Source organism: Mytilus galloprovincialis, chromosome 13 (genome assembly GCF_965363235.1).
Source record: "Mytilus galloprovincialis chromosome 13, xbMytGall1.hap1.1, whole genome shotgun sequence".
Classification (NCBI taxonomy): domain Eukaryota; kingdom Metazoa; phylum Mollusca; class Bivalvia; order Mytilida; family Mytilidae; genus Mytilus; species Mytilus galloprovincialis.
In genome coordinates, this window is record NC_134850.1 from 40,594,399 (window position 1) to 40,614,569 (window position 20,171).

The 20,171-nt window shown below is 31.6% G+C and overlaps 1 protein-coding gene across 1 annotated transcript; it reads right to left on the minus strand.

Moving 5' to 3' along the window:
* Positions 1-944: 944 nt before the first annotated feature.
* LOC143057745 (mitochondrial 2-oxoglutarate/malate carrier protein-like) lies at positions 945-18,996 on the minus strand. The gene is made up of 10 exons (XM_076231129.1): positions 18,836-18,996; positions 17,262-17,323; positions 13,072-13,162; positions 9,937-10,026; positions 9,422-9,541; positions 8,981-9,071; positions 8,543-8,633; positions 5,852-5,951; positions 4,835-4,886; positions 945-3,930 (listed from the first exon to the last, which is right to left on the minus strand). The coding sequence occupies exons 1-10, from the start codon at positions 18,892-18,894 to the stop codon at positions 3,757-3,759; spliced, it is 930 nt and encodes a 309-aa protein (XP_076087244.1). The 5' UTR covers positions 18,895-18,996; the 3' UTR covers positions 945-3,756.
* Positions 18,997-20,171: the final 1,175 nt, after the last annotated feature.

Consider the following 20,171-nt stretch of genomic DNA (forward strand, 5'->3'; position numbering starts at 1 on the left):
TATTCATTAGGTCAACTATAATAGGCGTATGGAATGATTGTCTGAAAGATAGCAGATAACTATGTTCTTAATTTCATGGTTTATTGGTCAATGTAATGAGTCTAATGTCGAATGGTAGACAAATAAAAAAACTGACATTAAATGGAGGACATAGAGGAAAGAACAACAGCAGTAGACGCTCATATGAAAGCATTCTGCTTCCTCCCTATGCAATATATTGTGCTTACTGAGTTGTAAGTTGTTAGGTCTGTTTCCATATGCTAAAAACTAACTTTTATTTAGTTTTTGAATGATTGTCAGAAATACATGTCCATCTTGCAGGTTTTAATGGACCTTGACTTTATTTATATGGACCTTTCATAAAGGTAAGTTTAAAAAAAAAAGTTGGGGTATACTGTTTACCTCTGTCTGACTGTGTGTCAGTCCACCCATCAGTCAAATCACCTGTACAAATCATCTTTTTTAGGAACTACGTTGCAAGGATTTCTGGTTTCAGGGTTTATATGAGTCACCATTGTGATGTGTTTTCAGATTCATCACTCAACAACTTCAGCTAAACAGGAAGTTGAAAATTTTCATCACATTTTCTGAACTACATTACAGGGATTTCTGAAATTTGATTTCAGGGTTTTCTGAAGTCAGCTATACTGTGTGATGCATTTTCAGATTCATCCCTCAACAACTTCCTGTTAACCATCAAGTGTTTGGGTAGGGGTATTATCAGTGAGCAATAGATTTTGTGAAGGGCAGTGACTGGTGGCATAAATGTCTTTCAGGAATATCCTAAAATTCTTCTTCTCAGTGGTTCATAAAAATATTTCATTTTTTGTTTATTTTTTGTTTGTTTATTTTGTATACACTGCATATTTCTACTGCCTGGATGCAGGACTATTAGCATCTAATATACATTTGTTGTAGCAAGTCTGATAACAACAATACACTGTTTTCAAATAAGTCGTTTTATTTTAATGTAACATTAGTTTGAGTTTCAAACAAATTAAGCACATGATAAAGGTGACAAAAAAATAAACATACTTAACAATGGTAAAAATGCACTCATTTCAACTACACATAAAATCTTCCAAAATTTAATTACAAAAAATACTGCTTATGACCATTTATATCATATTTTGGACTTTTGGTACAATGGATTCACTCCATACATGTATACATATTGAATTTTTCATGTATGAAATTTTTAAATCTTGTTTGATAATATTGATGTTGGTATTTCTGCTGGTTTGTTTATTCTTAAACATTGAAAATCTTTAAAATATCTATAAAGAAGGATATATAGTTTTGATTTTTTTTTCATTCCTCTTTAGAAAAAACACAATATTTCCAATTTGTGTTCAAAATTTGGCTAATCATCTTTTTTTTTATATTTAATTTAAAAGAAAAGTTATGAAAATGAATAATGTGGAGAATTTTATACTTGCTAGAAGGAATTAACTATTCAACTTTTAAATGAGACAAAATGAAAATTTAATAATGTTTGCAAATAATGTGCAATTTCTTTATATGAATAAAGGGAGATAATTTGTTTGCATTCTGTTCATTAACCTAAATAAATACATAATACGAATAACAAATTTTGTTTACAAACACACATAACAGCTGAATAGACAAAACAATGAAGAAAAAATGTCAGTATTATACAAGAACAACAAATTACATAAATGGATTTTCTCAAAAATAAGAAAAGTTTTTCATTAAGAAAAGCTTTTTAAAATAGTTTCTAACCTAGATTTTGTATGTAAACAAATTCATTGACTAAAATTTTTTCAAAACTCATTGAGGTTGGTAGCGTTTTTTTTAACGGTCAGGATGATTTTTTGGATAGAAAAAAGACATATTATTAAAAAAGGCAACAGAGTTTGTACAGGTCTAGTTTCAACTTCCTTTTTTCTTCCACTATAATTATCATATTTTGCTCATGTCATACTGGCTTTTTTTAGCTTTTTTTTATTCTTTTGTATAAGATTTCTATTTTAAGAAAACCCCATATTGAGTAAAAAATATGTACACAGATTTTTTGTAAAGAATGTGGAAAAATTAATCAATGTTAATTTTTTTTCTCAAATTGCTACCAGTACCAATTTTCACTAATTAGCAGTTTCTTCACAACTGCCTTTACTTATTCTTTCAAGCGACTTGTTGTTTCTTGGACACATCTCCCATTTCCATTCTAAATTTTATATAATTCATTTGCTGGATGAAGACACATTATTTACAATTGATTTCACTTCCTTTTATAAGAAAAACAATGATTGTTAAAGCACTTTTCTACAAACATCAGGTTGATGCTATATATTTTTCTAAGTTTTATCAAATAAGGAATAATTAACCATATGTAATGTATATATATCTATAAAAATAATGATAAAATAACAAGTACTACAAAATCTGGTTAAACCCCAATTGATAACTGTAATATTGGAAAAATTTGGTAGTTCATAACATATGTGTATAGTGTATATAAATTTCAATAAATACAAATTATGCTATTTTATTTAATATCTTAAGTAGCTGTAAAGAAAAATCTTTAAAACTTTTACTTCATAAAAAGTTTGAAAAAATTATTCCTACTAAAATACATATCTCATTTCAAGGTACACATGTATATGCTTTATAATCTTGTTACATATCAAATAAATGTACACAATGTAAATATTTTTAGTGTGATTAAATAAAAACTATGTTTCTTAAACTGACAACTAGGATATAACTTCCATATGAATATCTATTCTATTATAAATGCCCCTTGTGTTGATGCCCCTGTTAGGCAAACATATTAACCCGTTGAGTTTATAATCAGATATACCAACTATGGAAGTTTTTAACTACCTTGACTGGCTACACAGCCCTTGCACGGTCAGCCCTGGCTTGCACCTATTCGGGCATTTAAATAATTTAATTCTTACCATAAGGTTATTGATATAAGATATGAGGACAAAGGATGCAGGTAAGATGGTAGTTTAGAAATCATAAATTGCTAAAGAGCAAGATGTATCCATGGGGATTTCATAAAACCTTTTTACTTTTTGTCCATAATACCAACTGACATTTATAGTGTAAAAACTTACATTTATCTGAATTAAAACCGGATACTGAGGATTCATCTATTTTCGTTGGTACCACTTTGTGGATTGAGGAAACCTTGCTTTTTTCGTGGATATTTTATTTTGTGGTTTTCAAAAGTCTGCATAAATTCCTGAACAAAACTTGTAAATCATTGGATATTTGAATTCATGGTTTTCTTGGTTACCACGAAATCCAAGAAAATTGATATTCAACGTATAAAAATGAATCCACAGTATGTAAAAAAAAGTATACATAGTATGATTGCTAAGCTTAAAATATAATGGCATTGTTTAATGATATATAGCATTTTACAAATAAATTTGAGATTCATATTGTTTATTCACCAGAAACATGATAAACCATGCAAGTGTGACAGGTAAAAATTCTTGATTCAAACGATTTAACCCTGGATTAACACAAATCATTGCTGACACATTTTCAAACAGCCCTTTAAAATTCCTTAATAGAATTGTTCACTTGCAATTGGTTGATGAATATATGGTTTATGTTGTACAACAAAAAAACATGGTGGATATTTTCTCTCGACATTTGTTAGATTTCTTCATGAATATTTATAAAAGCTAGTTTAACATCACATAATAAAATGACCAATCCTCCATTACAATTAATGTAGAATTTATAAAACACCAAAAAAGCCTAAATTTAATTTCATTATAAACCCCCACGGCCTTCAACACCTAGTACATATTTGTAATAAAATTTGTTAAGTTGTTCTATAAATATAAATGTAAGAACTGTATGAGGTCCTAATCTAAAGTAGTAAGGCGTAAATCCTTTCCATAGACTGAAAAATCCTTCCTTCCTCACAGTTTTGAATATCACATCCTGCAATGACAAAATATTATACAATTACTGTCTTTTGATGAGGTAAAAATGCGGTTTTATTGACTTTTGAAAAAATGATATTCACTGAGGCCGACGGCCTCAAGATCCAATTCATATAGAGAAACCTACTAAAATAATACCAATATGGAATAAACAATTTTATACCAGCAAAAAATTGACAGTTGTCAATAATGACCGTACATTTAGAAGCATAAATATTGATAGTGTTCAAGAAATATAGTTAGGCACATGTTTTTTTTTAATTCTATCTAGATACATGCATCTGAAAAAAATAGAATTTTGGAAAACAATAAACTTGCAGGTTTCTATATGTTTCTATATTTGTCAGAATGAATTTAATGTTGTATGTTTAATATATTGTAAATTCAGAAATGTTTGCATTTCTTTTTTTTTGTGAATTAAAAACAGAATAATTTTATAAATGGCAGATTTATTATTGTAAATCAAGAAAATACTACATGCAATTAATGATATCAAATTTAAAATGGGAGTTATTTTGGGGGATTGGGGGAAAACATACCCTTAAGCAATTTTGGTAATACATGTAGTAAGAACTTTAAAAAGGTATTGAATTTATAAAGTATTTGAAATAGCAAGAATCTTATTATCTTTGTCAAATTAAATCAACAAAGCACTTGGAATTATCTGCAATTGTTTGAACTTTGTGTAAGGTATTGTAATGGCAACAAATGTGTTTAATTCCCATGCTTAGTTTGTGAAATTTTAAACTTAAAAGTTTTCAAATAATTTTTCCAATCCTAAACCTACATAAACTAGACAAAACTTGTATTGCCTCTTGAAAGTAAAATTAAAGTTTTTAATTATTTATTATTCTTTAAAAGCATGAAAATTATTGTTTCGGTCAGATTAATATATGACATACCAAAGCATTCTTATACTCTGGTTTTCCATCAATTATCTTCATGTTCTGTACTCTGAAGTATAAAAAAAAACAAGTAATGATTAATACAAATAGTATAGGAAATTGAATACAAAGAATCATTTTTTTTTTCAACCTGTATAGTATAGAAAATTGTATACAATCATTACAAAGAATAATATTTAATATCTTTTCAACCTGCATAGTATAGAAAATTGAATACAAATAATATTTATATCTTTTCAGCCAACATAGTATAGACAATTTTATACAAAGAATAATATTTAATATTTTTTTAACCTGCTGTGAAATCAAAGTGTAGCGAGGAAGACATAGTTGGGTGTCTTGTCAGAGCACAGATAATTTAATCAAAATACATTTCTCAGCTGTTGCATTTTTTTTTATATGTGTACAAGTAGCTAATGGTGAGCTCAGGTCCAGTTCCCAATAGATAATTCATTCTCCTACCTTTTTCTATAACTCCATTAATTGTTCATGTATAAATAAAAGAACCTCCCATTTGAAGAACTATTGCATTTTTTCCAATTTGTACATTTTCCAGTAGTATTCTTTTTCTCACAATCATAAATATGTATGAATGAACCATGCATATCTGTCATTACTACAGCTTACTCTTACACTTTGAGTGAAACCCTCTTTTGTAAATGAATCATTTTTTTTAAAATAAAAAACATTTAATTGTGCATTATTTAAAATGACTCTGTTTACATGAACGCTTAGAGATGAACAAAATATTATGAAAGACTTAATAGTTAACATTTATCCATATAAAAGTAAAGATCATCTATTAACCAAATTTAATAAAAATGCTTTTTCAAGTAGGGGCTGAATTTTTGGCCCATTATTCTCTATTCTTATAATTTAGAACCTCTATTCTTATTTCTTTATTTGTTTTATACGTTTTTCTTTGCTCTTTATTCTTTGTCCATTATTTTCTTTTTTCTCTGTAAACCTAATTTAGGTCTGTTTAAGGTGCAAAATACTAAAGTAATACTTTACCTTGTCTTTGCAATATCTGTTGGCATTGATGCAATAGTTGTAACTAAACCACTAAACATACTGGAGACAAAATGTAAGAAAATACCCTCTCCAAAATATCCTGAAAATATAAAACCATTGTTTAATACGCAGAATGCACAAATTTCCTACATCCACCACAAATAAACAAAGCCTCTTATGTTGAAATTAAAATGTTCTGTAACTGGCCGTGTATAGGGCGTACCCCCTTCCTATCCCCCAAAAGGGGTCTAATTGGGGGGTTCTGATCCTGGATCCCACTTACTGTTGTCAGATTCCTGTTTCCTGTTTACACTATGTACGTAAGCAATTTTCATTTTTTTTTGTAATTTCCTGTGTCCTGCTAGATTTTATTTTCTGTTATCACGGCACAATAATTTGACTTTCAGGTGTCACATTAACAAAATAAATCTGCAATCCAATTGATAACCACCAAAAAATCGTGAAAAAAAAGTGAAACTGCGAGCTACTGCTCACTGATGATACCCCCGCCGCAAGAGGATAATATTAATAGTGTAAAAATATGCAAGTGTTCGGTAAACAGGAAGTTGTCGAGTGATGAATCTGAAAACGCATCACACGGTATAGCTGACTTATATAAATCCTGAAACCAAATTTCAGAAATCCTTGTATTGTAGTTCCTGAGAAAAATGTGACGAAAATTTTCAAGTTGGCTATCATGTGTAAAATCATACAAGTGTTCGGTTAACAGGAAGTTGTCGAGTGATGAATCTGAAAACGCATCACACGGTATAGCTGACTTATATAAATCCTGAAACCAAATTTCAGAAATCCTTGTATTGTAGTTCCTGAGAAAAATGTGACGAAAATTTTCAACTTGGATATCATGTGTAAAATCATACAAGTTTTTTCGGTAAACAGGAAGTTGTCAAGTGATGAATCTGAAAACGCATCACACGGTATGGCTGACATATATAAATGTTGATACCAAATTACAGAAAGGGTGGATGTGTAGTTCCTGAGAAAAATGTGACGAAAGTTTCATGGGACGGACTGACTGACGGACTGACGGACGGACTGACAGACAGAGGTAAAACAGTATACTCCCCCTTTTTTAAAGCGGGGTATAACTAAAGCGGGGGTATAAAAAGTTGAAAAAAAAAATTAAAAAGTAGTTCACTGTTAAAATCCTTTGACAGGGACCTTTTAAAATATGTGAATTATGCAAAAGATCCTAAGTTAATGAACGATTATTGAATACCCATGGCCAGTAACATTCATGGAAATGAGAAACACAATGCTTTACCACTTCAAACCAAATACCATAGACTTATCATATATGGTTCCCTTTAAACTATGCAAACATTTTAAAGTCTTTAAACCATGATGAGAGGGTGTGCAGCCATATATTCTCCATTCAAATGAAATGTGCCAATGCTGATAAACTGCATACCAAATATCATTAATTTAATATTATTGGTTCATCGTAAACTGACTCTATCACATACTAACACATTGAAGCCGCCACCCAATAATTTCATGGTTAAATCTCATAAAAGTTAGGAATGTAATTTGGAAGAATGAAACTAAAATGTTTTTTCATGTTTCTAAAAGAGACAGTTATTTGTGCAATTTCTATTTTTTATGATATCCGGTGCAAAAACATTCCAGTCAATTAACAAATACTTAAATTTACAGCTTTTACATTAATGCTAGCAAGACAAATCTTTGTTTGGCTTGCTTGCTTTGTTTGTATCAATGTTTGCTCAAGCATGGCAATTAAGATAGGCGGGATTTCAGCTTGTATACATCATACTTAAATTTTATTGGACGTTATGTTTGAGGTTATGGACACTTAATTTTAAAACATCACATGACAAATATTCTCACATGTTTCCTTACCTGTAAATAAACAATACAGTCAGGATTCTACTTCGTCAAAATTATCTCCCCATTACGGCAGTTCATTTTCACAATCGTAGAAATGGAAACCAAAATTTTTTCGAAGATATGCATTTTCATCATCCAACTTAAATATTGTCGTCAAATACTTTTAGTAAAATAGCTATTCGAACACACCTACTCTGATTTTGTGATTCATTGGATAGGTATTTCACTTGACCCCTACATTTAATCTTTTAGTATTGTGATTTTTTTATGTTATAAAGTCAACCTGTAGCTTTGCTATATAAAAATGATAGAATCTGAAGCGAGATGATGTATCAAATACTCTTCCTTTGTACGTTTTCAAGACAAAATATTCATCTCAAACACACCCTAACATAAAAAAAGGTGCACTCGATTTTCTCTTTTCGATACAATTGTTACCCATTTATTGGAATTTTTTCTTGAGTTACATAAATGAATGGGCAGACATGGAAACAACTGAACTAATAGATTGATATGTTATAAAAAAAAAAACAATGTTAAGTTTATATTTTTCTTTCATTGACCAATTATTGTATTTTTTCAGGTGAGGAAACATGTGAGAATATTTGTCATGTGATGTTTTAAAATTAAGTGTCCTAAACCTCAAACATAACGTCCAATAAAATTTAAGTATGATGTATACAAGCTGAAGCCCCGCCTATCTTAATTGCCATGCTTGAGCAAACATTGATACAAAAAAAACAAGCAAGCCAAACAAAGATTTGTCTTGCTAGCATTAATGTAAAAGCTGTAATAGAATAAATTTCTTTTAATCTACTGTACCTGTTTTCTTCAATTCTTCTTTAGCTTGAGAATATGAAGCTAACTGTGCTGCATTAACTACCATAGCTCTTGCAACAGTTGGCTGCCATCCCTGTAAAAATTAACAAACTATGGTTTCGACTGATTGACAAGGTTTAACTATCGTAGGAGTCAATGGTCAGAGTGACCTGACTTTGGTACATTTCTATTTGAAAATTTTTTTGTTCTTCAGACGTATTTGAGTGTTACAATTTATTACAATGTAGATTATAAAATGGATATGTAGAGTTATAATAAATGAGAAAGCAATGCTGCAACCTAATTTTTTTCTGGTAAAAATTAAGAATATTTTTAAACAAACAAATCTTTATGTTAGTTGGCAAACTATTGTTTTTGCAAAAGTGGTGGATAAATTCAAAATTTATCCCAGGAAAACTGTTGTGTAGTGTTTAATCTTACCCTCCACATAGTTAAAATTCCCTCTTCTGAAATAATTCTAGATATAGCATTAAATACTCCAGTGTAACCTCTTCTTTGGTCAATAGGTAATCTGTAAAAGTTTTTGTAAAAAGTGCTCAACTGTAAATTTTAAAAGTATATAAGGGTTATACTCACATATTCTTTAAGCATTAGGGTACTTTATGATAGATGATATCCAATTTATATCATGTTTATATGTATCCCAAAATATCATATAAATTTAGATGGTAATAAGCCAAAAGTATTAGATAATTAGTTTGATATAGCCATTGAAATGAAAATATCAATCTGAACACAAAGAAATGCAAATAAAAATCTATAGACACTGTGAAATCTTTATTAAGTCATAGGCTATACCCTTTTATGGATTTCCTTGGTACAGTATTTGGTTCCTTTGATTTTTAACTTCCTCTTCCTTACCTTCCATCAGCTGTCATTCTAATTAGACAAACTTCTGCTGGTGTTCCTACAAAGGCTCCTATACCACCAGCTGTACACCCCATAAACAACTTTTGAAATGCATTTGGAGGCTTGCCCTCTCTGAAAAATACAATCATCCAGTTCTGACAAACATGTTGCATTTTGATGATTTGAAACAATTTGTTTAAATATGGTTAAAAAACAAATGCAATTCATACTTCACCAAATTCATTATATTTGTCATCATTAATACTTGAATGGTGTTTATCATTCAACATCTTACAAATGTTAATAGTACAGATAAGAAAATTGATGGTCATATCAATCACTCATATTTCTATCACTCATTTTCATCTCATATGTTCAGTAGATGTCACCAAAATGACAAAATTGTAATAATAAATGCAAGCAATAATTTCTGAATTTACAGTATCATCTTTCATAAAAAGTATTCATCTTCTCTCAAACATAGCAATCATGTATATATTATAATTCAAATTATAACGTAGACTTACCTTGATTTTGATACATAATCAAATATATTCATGTAGACCCCCAGTCGAGTTGTTGTGTATGTTGCCTGTCTCAACAGTCCTGCTGAAAGACTGAAACAATCAAATAATCATAAGCTGCAATCCTACATGTAAAATACACAAAACACATTATCTTTAAATTTAATATTATTTCATAATACACAATATGCTTAATTTTAGTAAGAATGCATTTCTAAAAAGTTCAGTTTTTAAGATGTTTTAAAGGATCTTTATTACATCTCTACATGTATTACTGAATGACACATATTTCAGGGAAACAGAAACAGCCTTCCTTTTTTTTCTTGTTTTCAGAATATGCAAATTAAGACTTAACATAATCCAGTTAGCATTAATCTTGAAAAATTTACCGAATAAAAAACAAAAACATATTTTCAATCAATCTTTCATTTATACCTTATAACATGTATAACAAGAGACTCAGAGAAACCAGAAATGCTTGTCTGGCATCAATTTATCCCTACATTCAAGACAAGATTACATCGTACATAAATAGCTTCATGTCACTCTTTTTCATTAATTTCCAAAAATTCAAATATTTGGCCTTCTTTCAAAAACATTTTAAATTTGACGATTCAGTAAAAATATTGAGTCTGATGACCATGGCTTCAATTGGATGTAAAATACCAATCCATAATATCACCAACAATTCTTATATTTTTTCAGGAAATCATATACAGTCAAACCTGAGTAAACCGGACCCTGAATTAATCGGATTCCTGTTCATTCTGGCCGAAAATTAAAGTCCCATTTTTTTCCCTTCAATGTCTTTGTTAAAATACCCTTTGTAAACCGGACCCTGTGTACTCCGAATTCCGGTCTTATGATGCAGTCCTAATACTCTTAATCAAATCAATTATATATGTAGGACTCTAAAGTGCGATGGTACTCTAAAGTGCGATGGCTACGCTAAAGTGCGATGGTCTACGCTAAAGTACGATGGTGTCGCACGCTAAAGTGCGATGGTTGTTTGTTCGCTAAAGTACGATGGTATATCACGCTAAAGTGCGATGTACCAAAGGTTAAGGTTCAAGAGCTTTATGAAAAAAACAACGTTAAAGAACACTCAATGCAACAATAGCCCTTTTGTATTATCTAGTATTATAAGGTGTATACCATAGGTTTGAAAGGCAGTATAATTTAACAGTAGCCTTAAGTGAATAATTCTCAAAGACCGAACACATAATAATTGCTAAAATGGTAATTAAGGTGTCGCAGAATACGATATATTTCTTCTTATAAATGAATTTTTGACAACTCGTGCGTATTAAATATTGTTATAATTGGTGTAGCTTGTCGTACACAGTCTATCGCTTATGGGAACACCTCCCCTTACAATCGTCCGTTTTAAGTTAAAAGATACAAAATTCGATTATTGTCGGAATATGTAACATTTATTTGTTTAATTTAAATGAGAGAGAAAGGCGATGTTTTCCGAGCTTAATTTTCTTCATTTTTGTAGCAACTACACATCCATGTTATATGACCCATATATTTTCAGGCAATGTACAAACTAATGTTTTAGGCGATTAGTTATAACTTACGCATGAAAGTATGTACCTTTATATTGTACACGTTACTTTTCAATAAAAGCAACATTTTAAAGGGAACCGCAAAATAAAGTGCAACATAAACAATGATTCAAATGTATCCGTTCGCTTCCAATAAAAGCAGGATACAAAATATCTATGCGAATACTACTTGTATCTATTAGGCCTATAGTAAAACGATCGACTGCAGCAGGTTACAAGTTCTTCTTCCAGCTACAGAAATAAAACACATTTTCTCTAGCCGACAAAGCACTGTTAGATTTAAATTATCTTAAGTTATTGCTTCAAAAGTTTTTAATCAAATATTTGTAATTGTCTACCGGCGTGTTCATTTGTGGTTTGTATAAACGACTGTTAAGGACTGTTAACGTCATAATCAAACTACGTTGATAACGTCTATACTTTCGCGGACCATCGGACTTTAGGGGATGGAGGCATCGCACTTTAGCGTATACCATCGCACTTTAGCGTGACCATCGTACTTTAGCGTCCCCATCGCACTTTAGAGTCCTACATATATATTACCTGTCAAAACTAGTTTGTCTAATTAATGACAAATGATCGATATGCAATCAAAACATATTTGTTTATACAATATGGCTTTTCAAGGTAATCAATTAGCCAGGTGTTTAACTGTGAACTTACAATCGTACAGTAGTCTTAGATAGTAGTGAACTGTATTATTCATTATAAAGTGTCAATTAAACGAAAAGACACGCCGAATATATCTCGGATTGAACTTATTTTGTAACTTGGATACAAAAAAATCAAAATCGCGGAATAAGAAATTTATATCGTGTTTTCGAAATCCTTGGTACCCTGTTGTGAACCCCTTAACCAATGACCCTGATAATGAAGAACACCCGGATGATAACAATCAATATGTATTGAACACTGTACAACAATATTTCGATAGTGATGAAATTTTGTTAGAAAATATTCTGGCTTTTTAATCAGCCATACCAACGTTTCAAGTTACGGATCATGGAAATAAATAGAAAATCTTGTATCACAATCCAAACCAAGCGAGTATTATGATGCAAATGGAAACAATGAAAAACGAAGTGAAAGTGAAATTGACAAGTCAGAGACTGATGCTACTGAGGTCTATTTGATATACGATGACATGCGAGGAAATGTAACACACGGTGGAATTATTTTTTTTTTAAATTCGAGGAACAACCAGTTTCTTATAAATTAAAATACTATAACCAATGAATATGAAGATTCAAAACAACGATCATACGTTATTTCGTTGTTGTGTTTGGTTTTGTATTTGAATTTATCAGTTTCTAATTTACAATCGGACAGAACTTTTACATGCAATATGTCGGACGTCTGAATTCATTTACTTCCGGTCAAAATGGAAACCTGAATATACCGGCTCACAGTCCAAACCGGCCCTTTTTCATAGTCCCGTAGCCGGCCGGTTTATACAGGTTTTACTGAAGTTACCAAAAAATAATTACACATAAATGTATGTGCAATTCCTTGGTCACTGCTTATAATTTCATCAAAATACAAAAATATTAGACTAACTGTTAATTACCCTGTATATATTCCTCTCACACCTTCCTGTCTCAAAATAGTTATTAGTGCATCACCAGTGTTTTTGTATTGTTTAGTTTTACCCATTTCACCTGCAAATAATAAATAAAAGTTTTTAAATATGTGATTTTTCTTACTTAAAACCAAGCTTTTAATTAGTGTTGACTTGCATAAAAATTCAACCATCACTAATTTAGGGGTACAATTAAAGATATGTCTCATACAGTAAAATTTTCAAATTAAAAATGAATGTGGTGTGCCAAGTGATATAAATTTTGGATTTTAAACCTCCCATTTGAATTTTTTTTTTAAAGTTTAATCATCTCAATTTGAGACAATATTATACATTTTTGTATCTGACTCAGTCCAGTGATTTCTGAAATTGATGGATTTAAAAATATCCCTACCTTAGAAACAATATGGACAATAAGATTTTTTCATTTTATATGCAAATTTTTGTTTGTTTTGTTCTATATATATATGTCAGCATACCCTTAACATCAGAATTTTCATTAAGAATTTTTCATATGAGTTCAGAGGCAAAGTTGACAATCATTTATGAAACCATTTTATTCTATACTGTGGATTCATTTTTATTCATGGTATACCAATTTTCGTGGGTTTCGTGGGTCACAGCGAACCACGAATTTAAGAATTCAACGAAGAATAATCCCAAGAAATGTGTATGGAGTCGGATGTTATGCAGTTCTAGTATAGTGTTGACTAGGGACAAACATTGTAACATAACACGTGTTTTTTATTGAAAGAAGATACAAGTATTTTGATTAAATCTATAACAAGAGGCTCTCAAGAGCCTGAATCGCTCACCTGGTAAACAATGCCTTATTGAACATATTGAACCATGCCAGGCAAACATGTACAGCTAACAATTCTTCAATATTACAAATATATATGACTTACTGTTTATAAATAAAGAAAATGAGACCAAAACACAAACACTTAAAACTTAGCAATGGACTGTGAAAATGAGGTCAAGTTCAAATAAAACCTGCGTAACCGACATATAGATCATAAAATATTTTCATACACCAAATATAGTTGACCTAATGCATAAAGTATTAAAAAAATAGACCAAAACTAAAAAAGTTAACTTTGACCACTGAATTATGAAAATGAGGTCAAGGTTAGATGACACCTGTCAGCTAGACATGTACACCTTACAATCATTCTATACACCAATTTTAGTAGACCTATTGCATATAGTATAAGAAAAACAGACCAAAACACAAAAACTTAACTATAACCACTGAACCATGAAAATGAGGTCAAGGTGAGATGACACCTGCCAGTTGGACATGTACACTTTACAGTTCTTCTATACACCAAATCTACTAGACTTATTGCTTATAGTATCTGAGATATGGACTTGACCACGAAAATTTAACGTTGTTCACTGATCCATGAAATGAGGTCGAGGTCAAGTGAAAACTGTCCGACAGGCATGAGGACCTTGCAAGGAACGCACGTACCAAATATAGTTATTCAATTCTGCCGCCGGATCACTATCCCTATATCAAGCTAACTGCAACAAAAGTTGCAGGCTCGACAAAAATGATCAAGACAATTTTTTTAACTAATCATTTATTAAGAGAAAAAACTTGCATACATGTACTTACTATACATCTTTTTCTAAAATAAAATTTTACCCTGCTAGGTAGAGAATAGGTAGGTAGATTATGTTGGACATTGTTAAACTTTGAACCCCTTAACTAAGAAACATTGACTATGAAGATTACCTCAGTACCATAGTATTAGTGTGTTAAAATATGGCCACGGCCACAATAAAAAATCCTCAATTCAGTTGAAGTTTGGTTGAATTTGGTTGAGTAGTTTTAGAGGAGAAGATTTTTTAAAGTTAGCAAATATGATGAACAAATTGTGAAAAAATTGTCATTAAAGGACAATAACCCCTTAAGGGGTCAATTAACAATTTTGGTCATATTTAACTTATTTGTAGATCTTACTTTGCTGATCATTTTTGCTGTTTACAGTTTATCTTTATCTATAATGATATTCAAGATAATGACCAAAAACTGCAAAATTTCCTTAAAATTACCAATTAAGTGGCAGCAACCCAACAATGGTTTGTTTGATTCGTCTGAAAATTTCAGGGCTGATAGATCTTGACCTAATGAACATTTTTACCCCTGTCAGATTTGCTCTAAATGCTTTCGTTTTTGAGATATAAGCCAAAAACTGCATTTGACCCCTATGTTCTATTTAAAGTAAGGGCGGCCATGTTTTTTGACGGATCAAAAATCGAAGCACACACTTTGTGCAGGATAATCTAAGGAACTATCATGCTAAGTTTCATCCAAATCCATTCAGTAGTTTCAGAGGAGAAGATTTTTTAAAGTTAGCAAATATGATGAACAAATTGTGAAAAATTGTCATTAAAGGACATTTACCCCTTAAGGGGTCAATTGACAATTTTGGTCATATTTAACTTATTTGTAGATCTTACTTTGCTGATCATTTTTGCTGTTTACAGTTTATCTTTATCTATAATGATATTCAAGATAATGACCAAAAACTGCAAAATTTCCTTAAAATTACCAATTAAGTGGCAGCAACCCAACAATGGTTTGTTTGATTCGTCTGAAAATTTCAGGGCTGATAGATCTTGACCTAATGAACATTTTTACCCCGAGTTAGATTTGCTCTAAATGCTTTCGTTTTTGAGATATAAGCCAAAAACTGCATTTGACCCCTATGTTCTATTTAAAGTAAGGGCGGCCATGTTTTTTGACGGATCAAAAATCGAAGCACACACTTTGTGCAGGATAATCTAAGGAACTATCATGCTAAGTTTCATCCAAATCCATTCAGTAGTTTCAGAGGAGAAGATTTTTTAAAGTTAGCAAATATGATGAACAAATTGTGAAAAATTGTCATTAAAGGACATTTACCCCTTAAGGGGTCAATTGACAATTTTGGTCATATTAACCTATTTGTAGATCTTACTTTGCTGATCATTTTTGCTGTTTACAGTTTATCTTCATCTATAATAATATTCAAGATAATGACCAAAAACTGCAAAATTTCCTTAAAATTACCAATTAAGTGGCAGCAACCCAACAATGGTTTGTTTGATTCATCTGAAAATTTCTGGGCTGATAGATCTTGACCTAATGAACATTTTTACCCCGTCAGATTTGCTCTAAATGCTTCCGTTTTTGAGATATAAGCCAAAAACTGCATTTGACCCCTATGTTCTATTTTAAGTAACGGCGGCCATGTTTTTTGACGGATCAAAAATCGAAGCACACACTTTGTGCAGGATAATCTAAGGAACAATCATTTTAAGTTTCATTCAAATCCATTCAGTAGTTTCAGAGGAGAAGATGTTTGAAAAATTGTTAACGACGACGACGACGGACGCCAAGTGATGAGAAAAGCTCACATGGCCTTTTAGGCCAGGTGAGCTAATAAATATATAGAATATCTGTGATAATTTACTTTATAAAATTTATTAAAACTGTTCATGGAAAATAACTGTAAATTGTTAATTACCGTGTCATAGTTTGTTTTACCACTGATTAAAAATCAATAGGATTAAGTACAGGGATATTGCCCGTAGGTAATATTGTTTATGACAGGAACATTTATTTTCACACGTTATACTTATATCAGTTTATTATATCGTAATTAGGGAAATGAGCTTTCAATCATAAAGTTTTGAATGCCTTATAGGATTCAAACAAGAATTTATAAATTGTAAAACAAACAAATAATTAGTTGTCTCTGTCCATTATTGTAATCGAAGTTATCAATGAACACTTTAACCTAGAATGACCAAGCGAGGATTTTGACGATTCAAAACTTTTTCAATTAATTCCTTCTTTCTTTGTTTTTTTTTGTTATTATTGATCAAACCAAGGAGGTTATATGATCTCCTCAATCAAAAAGAAATCCACGAATTACGTATCTAATTTTTTGTTGTTGTAATCAGCAATCCACGAATTTACATATATACCACGAAACGTCTTTTTTTCTCTATCCACGAAAATTGATACCCACGAAAATAAATGAATCCACAGTATATATCTAAACACATTCTGTTTTGAGCATATATATACAAAATTTCATGAATGTAGGCTCATTTTCACATTTATAGAATGGAAACTTCTAACAGTAAAATCTACTTGAAATATTGTTTATAAATCTTACCACTTAACTGCATTCTGTTTTTCACTAAATCCAATGGTTGTACAAACAATGTGGCTGCCATCCTGGAAAAGATTTAGTTAAATATGTTAGTACAAATGTATTGTCATAAAACTGAATGAATGTACATGTACAATAATATTTGGACAGTTGGTTATAAGTAGGTCCATTGTTCTTTCTTTCTGGTTGATTCATAGACAAATTGTTTTTTGCCGACCATGCCCAGCTCTAGCTAGCCCAACTCATTTCACAGTTTGGGTCAGTTCTGGTCATTCAGAGCTTTGAAACAATTTGTTTATGGCTATAAGGTCTTCTTCGCCGAACAGTTGTATTGTCAACCATTTCATAGTTTGTGTCCAGTTCTGGTAATTCAGAGCTTAGAAACAAGTTGTTAAGAGCTATAAGGACTCCGCCCAACAGCTTTGACGTTAACCTTTTCTTAGGGGTAGATCTTTTTATCTTGTGGAAAAATTTGCCAAATTGACTGTTTGCAATTGATGATTCTAATCAAGTATCTGTCATCCCATTTCATTTGACCATGATGTTATTGATTTGAATAAATGATGTTGTATCTTTCTTTATATGAACTGTAATATGACATTGAGGATTCTTAATGGTAAAAATGGTATATTTCTGTTTTCTTGCTTCGAGTTGGCAAGTGTTTTGGTTTTTTGGGGGAGAATATGGCATCAAAAATGTCAAGCCCTTAAACTAAAGGAACCGTTAAATTATTGCATTTTACACTTATTTTGTGATTTATAGCCCAAAAAAGGCCCCCAAAAAATTGAGCTTGCTACGCTCAGCACAATATGTTATTCTACATCCCACCTGTTATTTTTGTTTGAATATATGTGTTCTTTATTACTAATACTTTATAACATTAACAACAATTTCAAAGGAAAACAAACATTAAACAAGAATGTGTCCATAGTACATGGATGCCCCACTCCCACTATCATTTTCTATGTTCAGTGGACCGTGAAATTGGGGTCAAAACTTTAATTTGGAATTAAAATTAGAAAGATCATATCATAGGGAACATGTGTACTAAGTTTCAAGTTGATGTAACTTTAACTTCAACAAAAACTACCTTGACCAAAAACTTTAACCTGAACTTTGCACTATCATTTTCTATGTTCAGTGGACCATGAAATTGGGGTCAAAACTATAATTTGGCATTACAATTAGAAAGATCATATCATGGGGAACATGTGTATTAAGTTTCAAGTTGATTGGACTTCAGCTTCATCAAAAACTACCTCGACCAAAAACTTTAACCGGACGGACGAACGGAGGGACGGACGAACGGAGGCACAGACCAGAAAACATAATGCCCCTCTACTATCGTAGGTGGGGCATAAAAATGTAACTGAAAAAAAAAATTTTAAATTCTACATGGGACAAAACAGAGGTTAGGGGGAATCATTTAGGTTCTCATAGGACATCCAAATGATATTCTGTCAGTATTGACAGTAATTATATGTACAGGTGATCCGGCATTTAAAACGTGATCATTTCTGTATGCAACTTTTATGCTTGTGCAATCAGATACAATTAACTTCAGAATAAAAACTTACCCTCCTCCACCTCCAAATAAAAACTTCACTCCAGTGGGAATTGTTTCTTTTGATGACATTTTGCTGTTTTGAAATTAACAGCTGAAGCCGTGAAGGTTACTGAAGTCAAAATTTGGTCCGCCCAAGGGATAACCTTGACCTTCCACACGTGTGTTATAAGAGTTGTCTTCTCAAAAGGGTGGACCTAAATACATGATAAATATCCGAACCCGAGTCCGAAACACATTAAAAAATTATTCAGTATCTTCATTAATCCAGAGACATATATACACATGTCTATATATGTCTCTGATTAATCAAACAACATTGCCGATTGTTAACTAAATGCAGGAATCGTCAACTACATTAAACATTCTAGGTTCAAACAAATAGTAAAGTACATCTAAGACTACTATAACACAGTATATAGTAGTCTCAGAGTACATGGAATCAGGATAAAGTGTAACCGTGATTTTACAGTAGAAATAATACAAAATTCTTCAACATTAGGAAAACTTCTCTCTATATCGTTCTCAGTATTCTGCGTGTACAGGAACGTGTCTCTAAAATATTAAAACAAATCTTCTTCTTCTTCTTTTTCCAGGTAAGGAACCGGATTCATTACTGAATGTTCATGGTTCCGCGCGAAAACTTTACGCAGTGTCGGGCAACACAGAAAGCTTTCTCTTGGCTATTTACAAATACATTTAAAGCGTTCGCAAAAATATACAATTAAAATTATTTACAACTGGGTTTTCCTACTTCCTTTCAGAGCATGCCTTCAGGGCAGCTCTGAATCCCTCAACGGTGTTGGTCGCTGTAACTGTTGTTGGTAGGTTGTTCCAGTCCCTGCATGATTGTCCTCGGGAAGAAAGATTGGCCGTAAGTGTCTGTACTTGTTCTTTCTTGGAAGAAGCGGTTTTTACCTCTGGTCCGGTTATCATTCGGTGTCAAATATTGGTGATGGTCTATATCTATAAGATCATGCTGGATCTTAAATAGCATGCATAATCTATTTGTTTTCCTCCGTTCTTCTAGACTTTCCCATTTAAGATTTTTAACCATATTTGTGACACAGCCAGGTGTTCGGTCTGTGTAGTTGTTATTCACAAATCGTGCAGCTCTTTTCTGGACCTGTTCAATTGCTTTGATTTTATTTTGGGCGGTTGGGTCCCATATTGTGCTTGCGTATTCCACTGCAGGTCTTACCATGGATACATACGCAGCTGCCTTTACAGGTTTTGTACAGCCTGTGAGGTTTCTACGTATTAATCCCAATGTTCTGTTTCCTTTGCCTACTGTATTGTCTATGTGTTTATCCCATGTTAGGTTGTTGCTGATGGTTACTCCAAGATAT

Excerpts from the sequence above, each read along its gene's own strand:
- LOC143057745 (XM_076231129.1), bottom strand. The coding sequence starts at position 18,894 with ATGTCATCAAAAGAAACAATTCCCACTGGAGTGAAGTTTTTATTTGGA. Across the intron at positions 13,163-17,261 it reads AAACAGAATGCAGTTAAGTG|GTGAAATGGGTAAAACTAAA; the intron begins GTAAGATTTATA and ends TATTATTTGCAG. Across the intron at positions 9,072-9,421 it reads AGAATGACAGCTGATGGAAG|ATTACCTATTGACCAAAGAA; the intron begins GTAAGGAAGAGG and ends AAACTTTTACAG.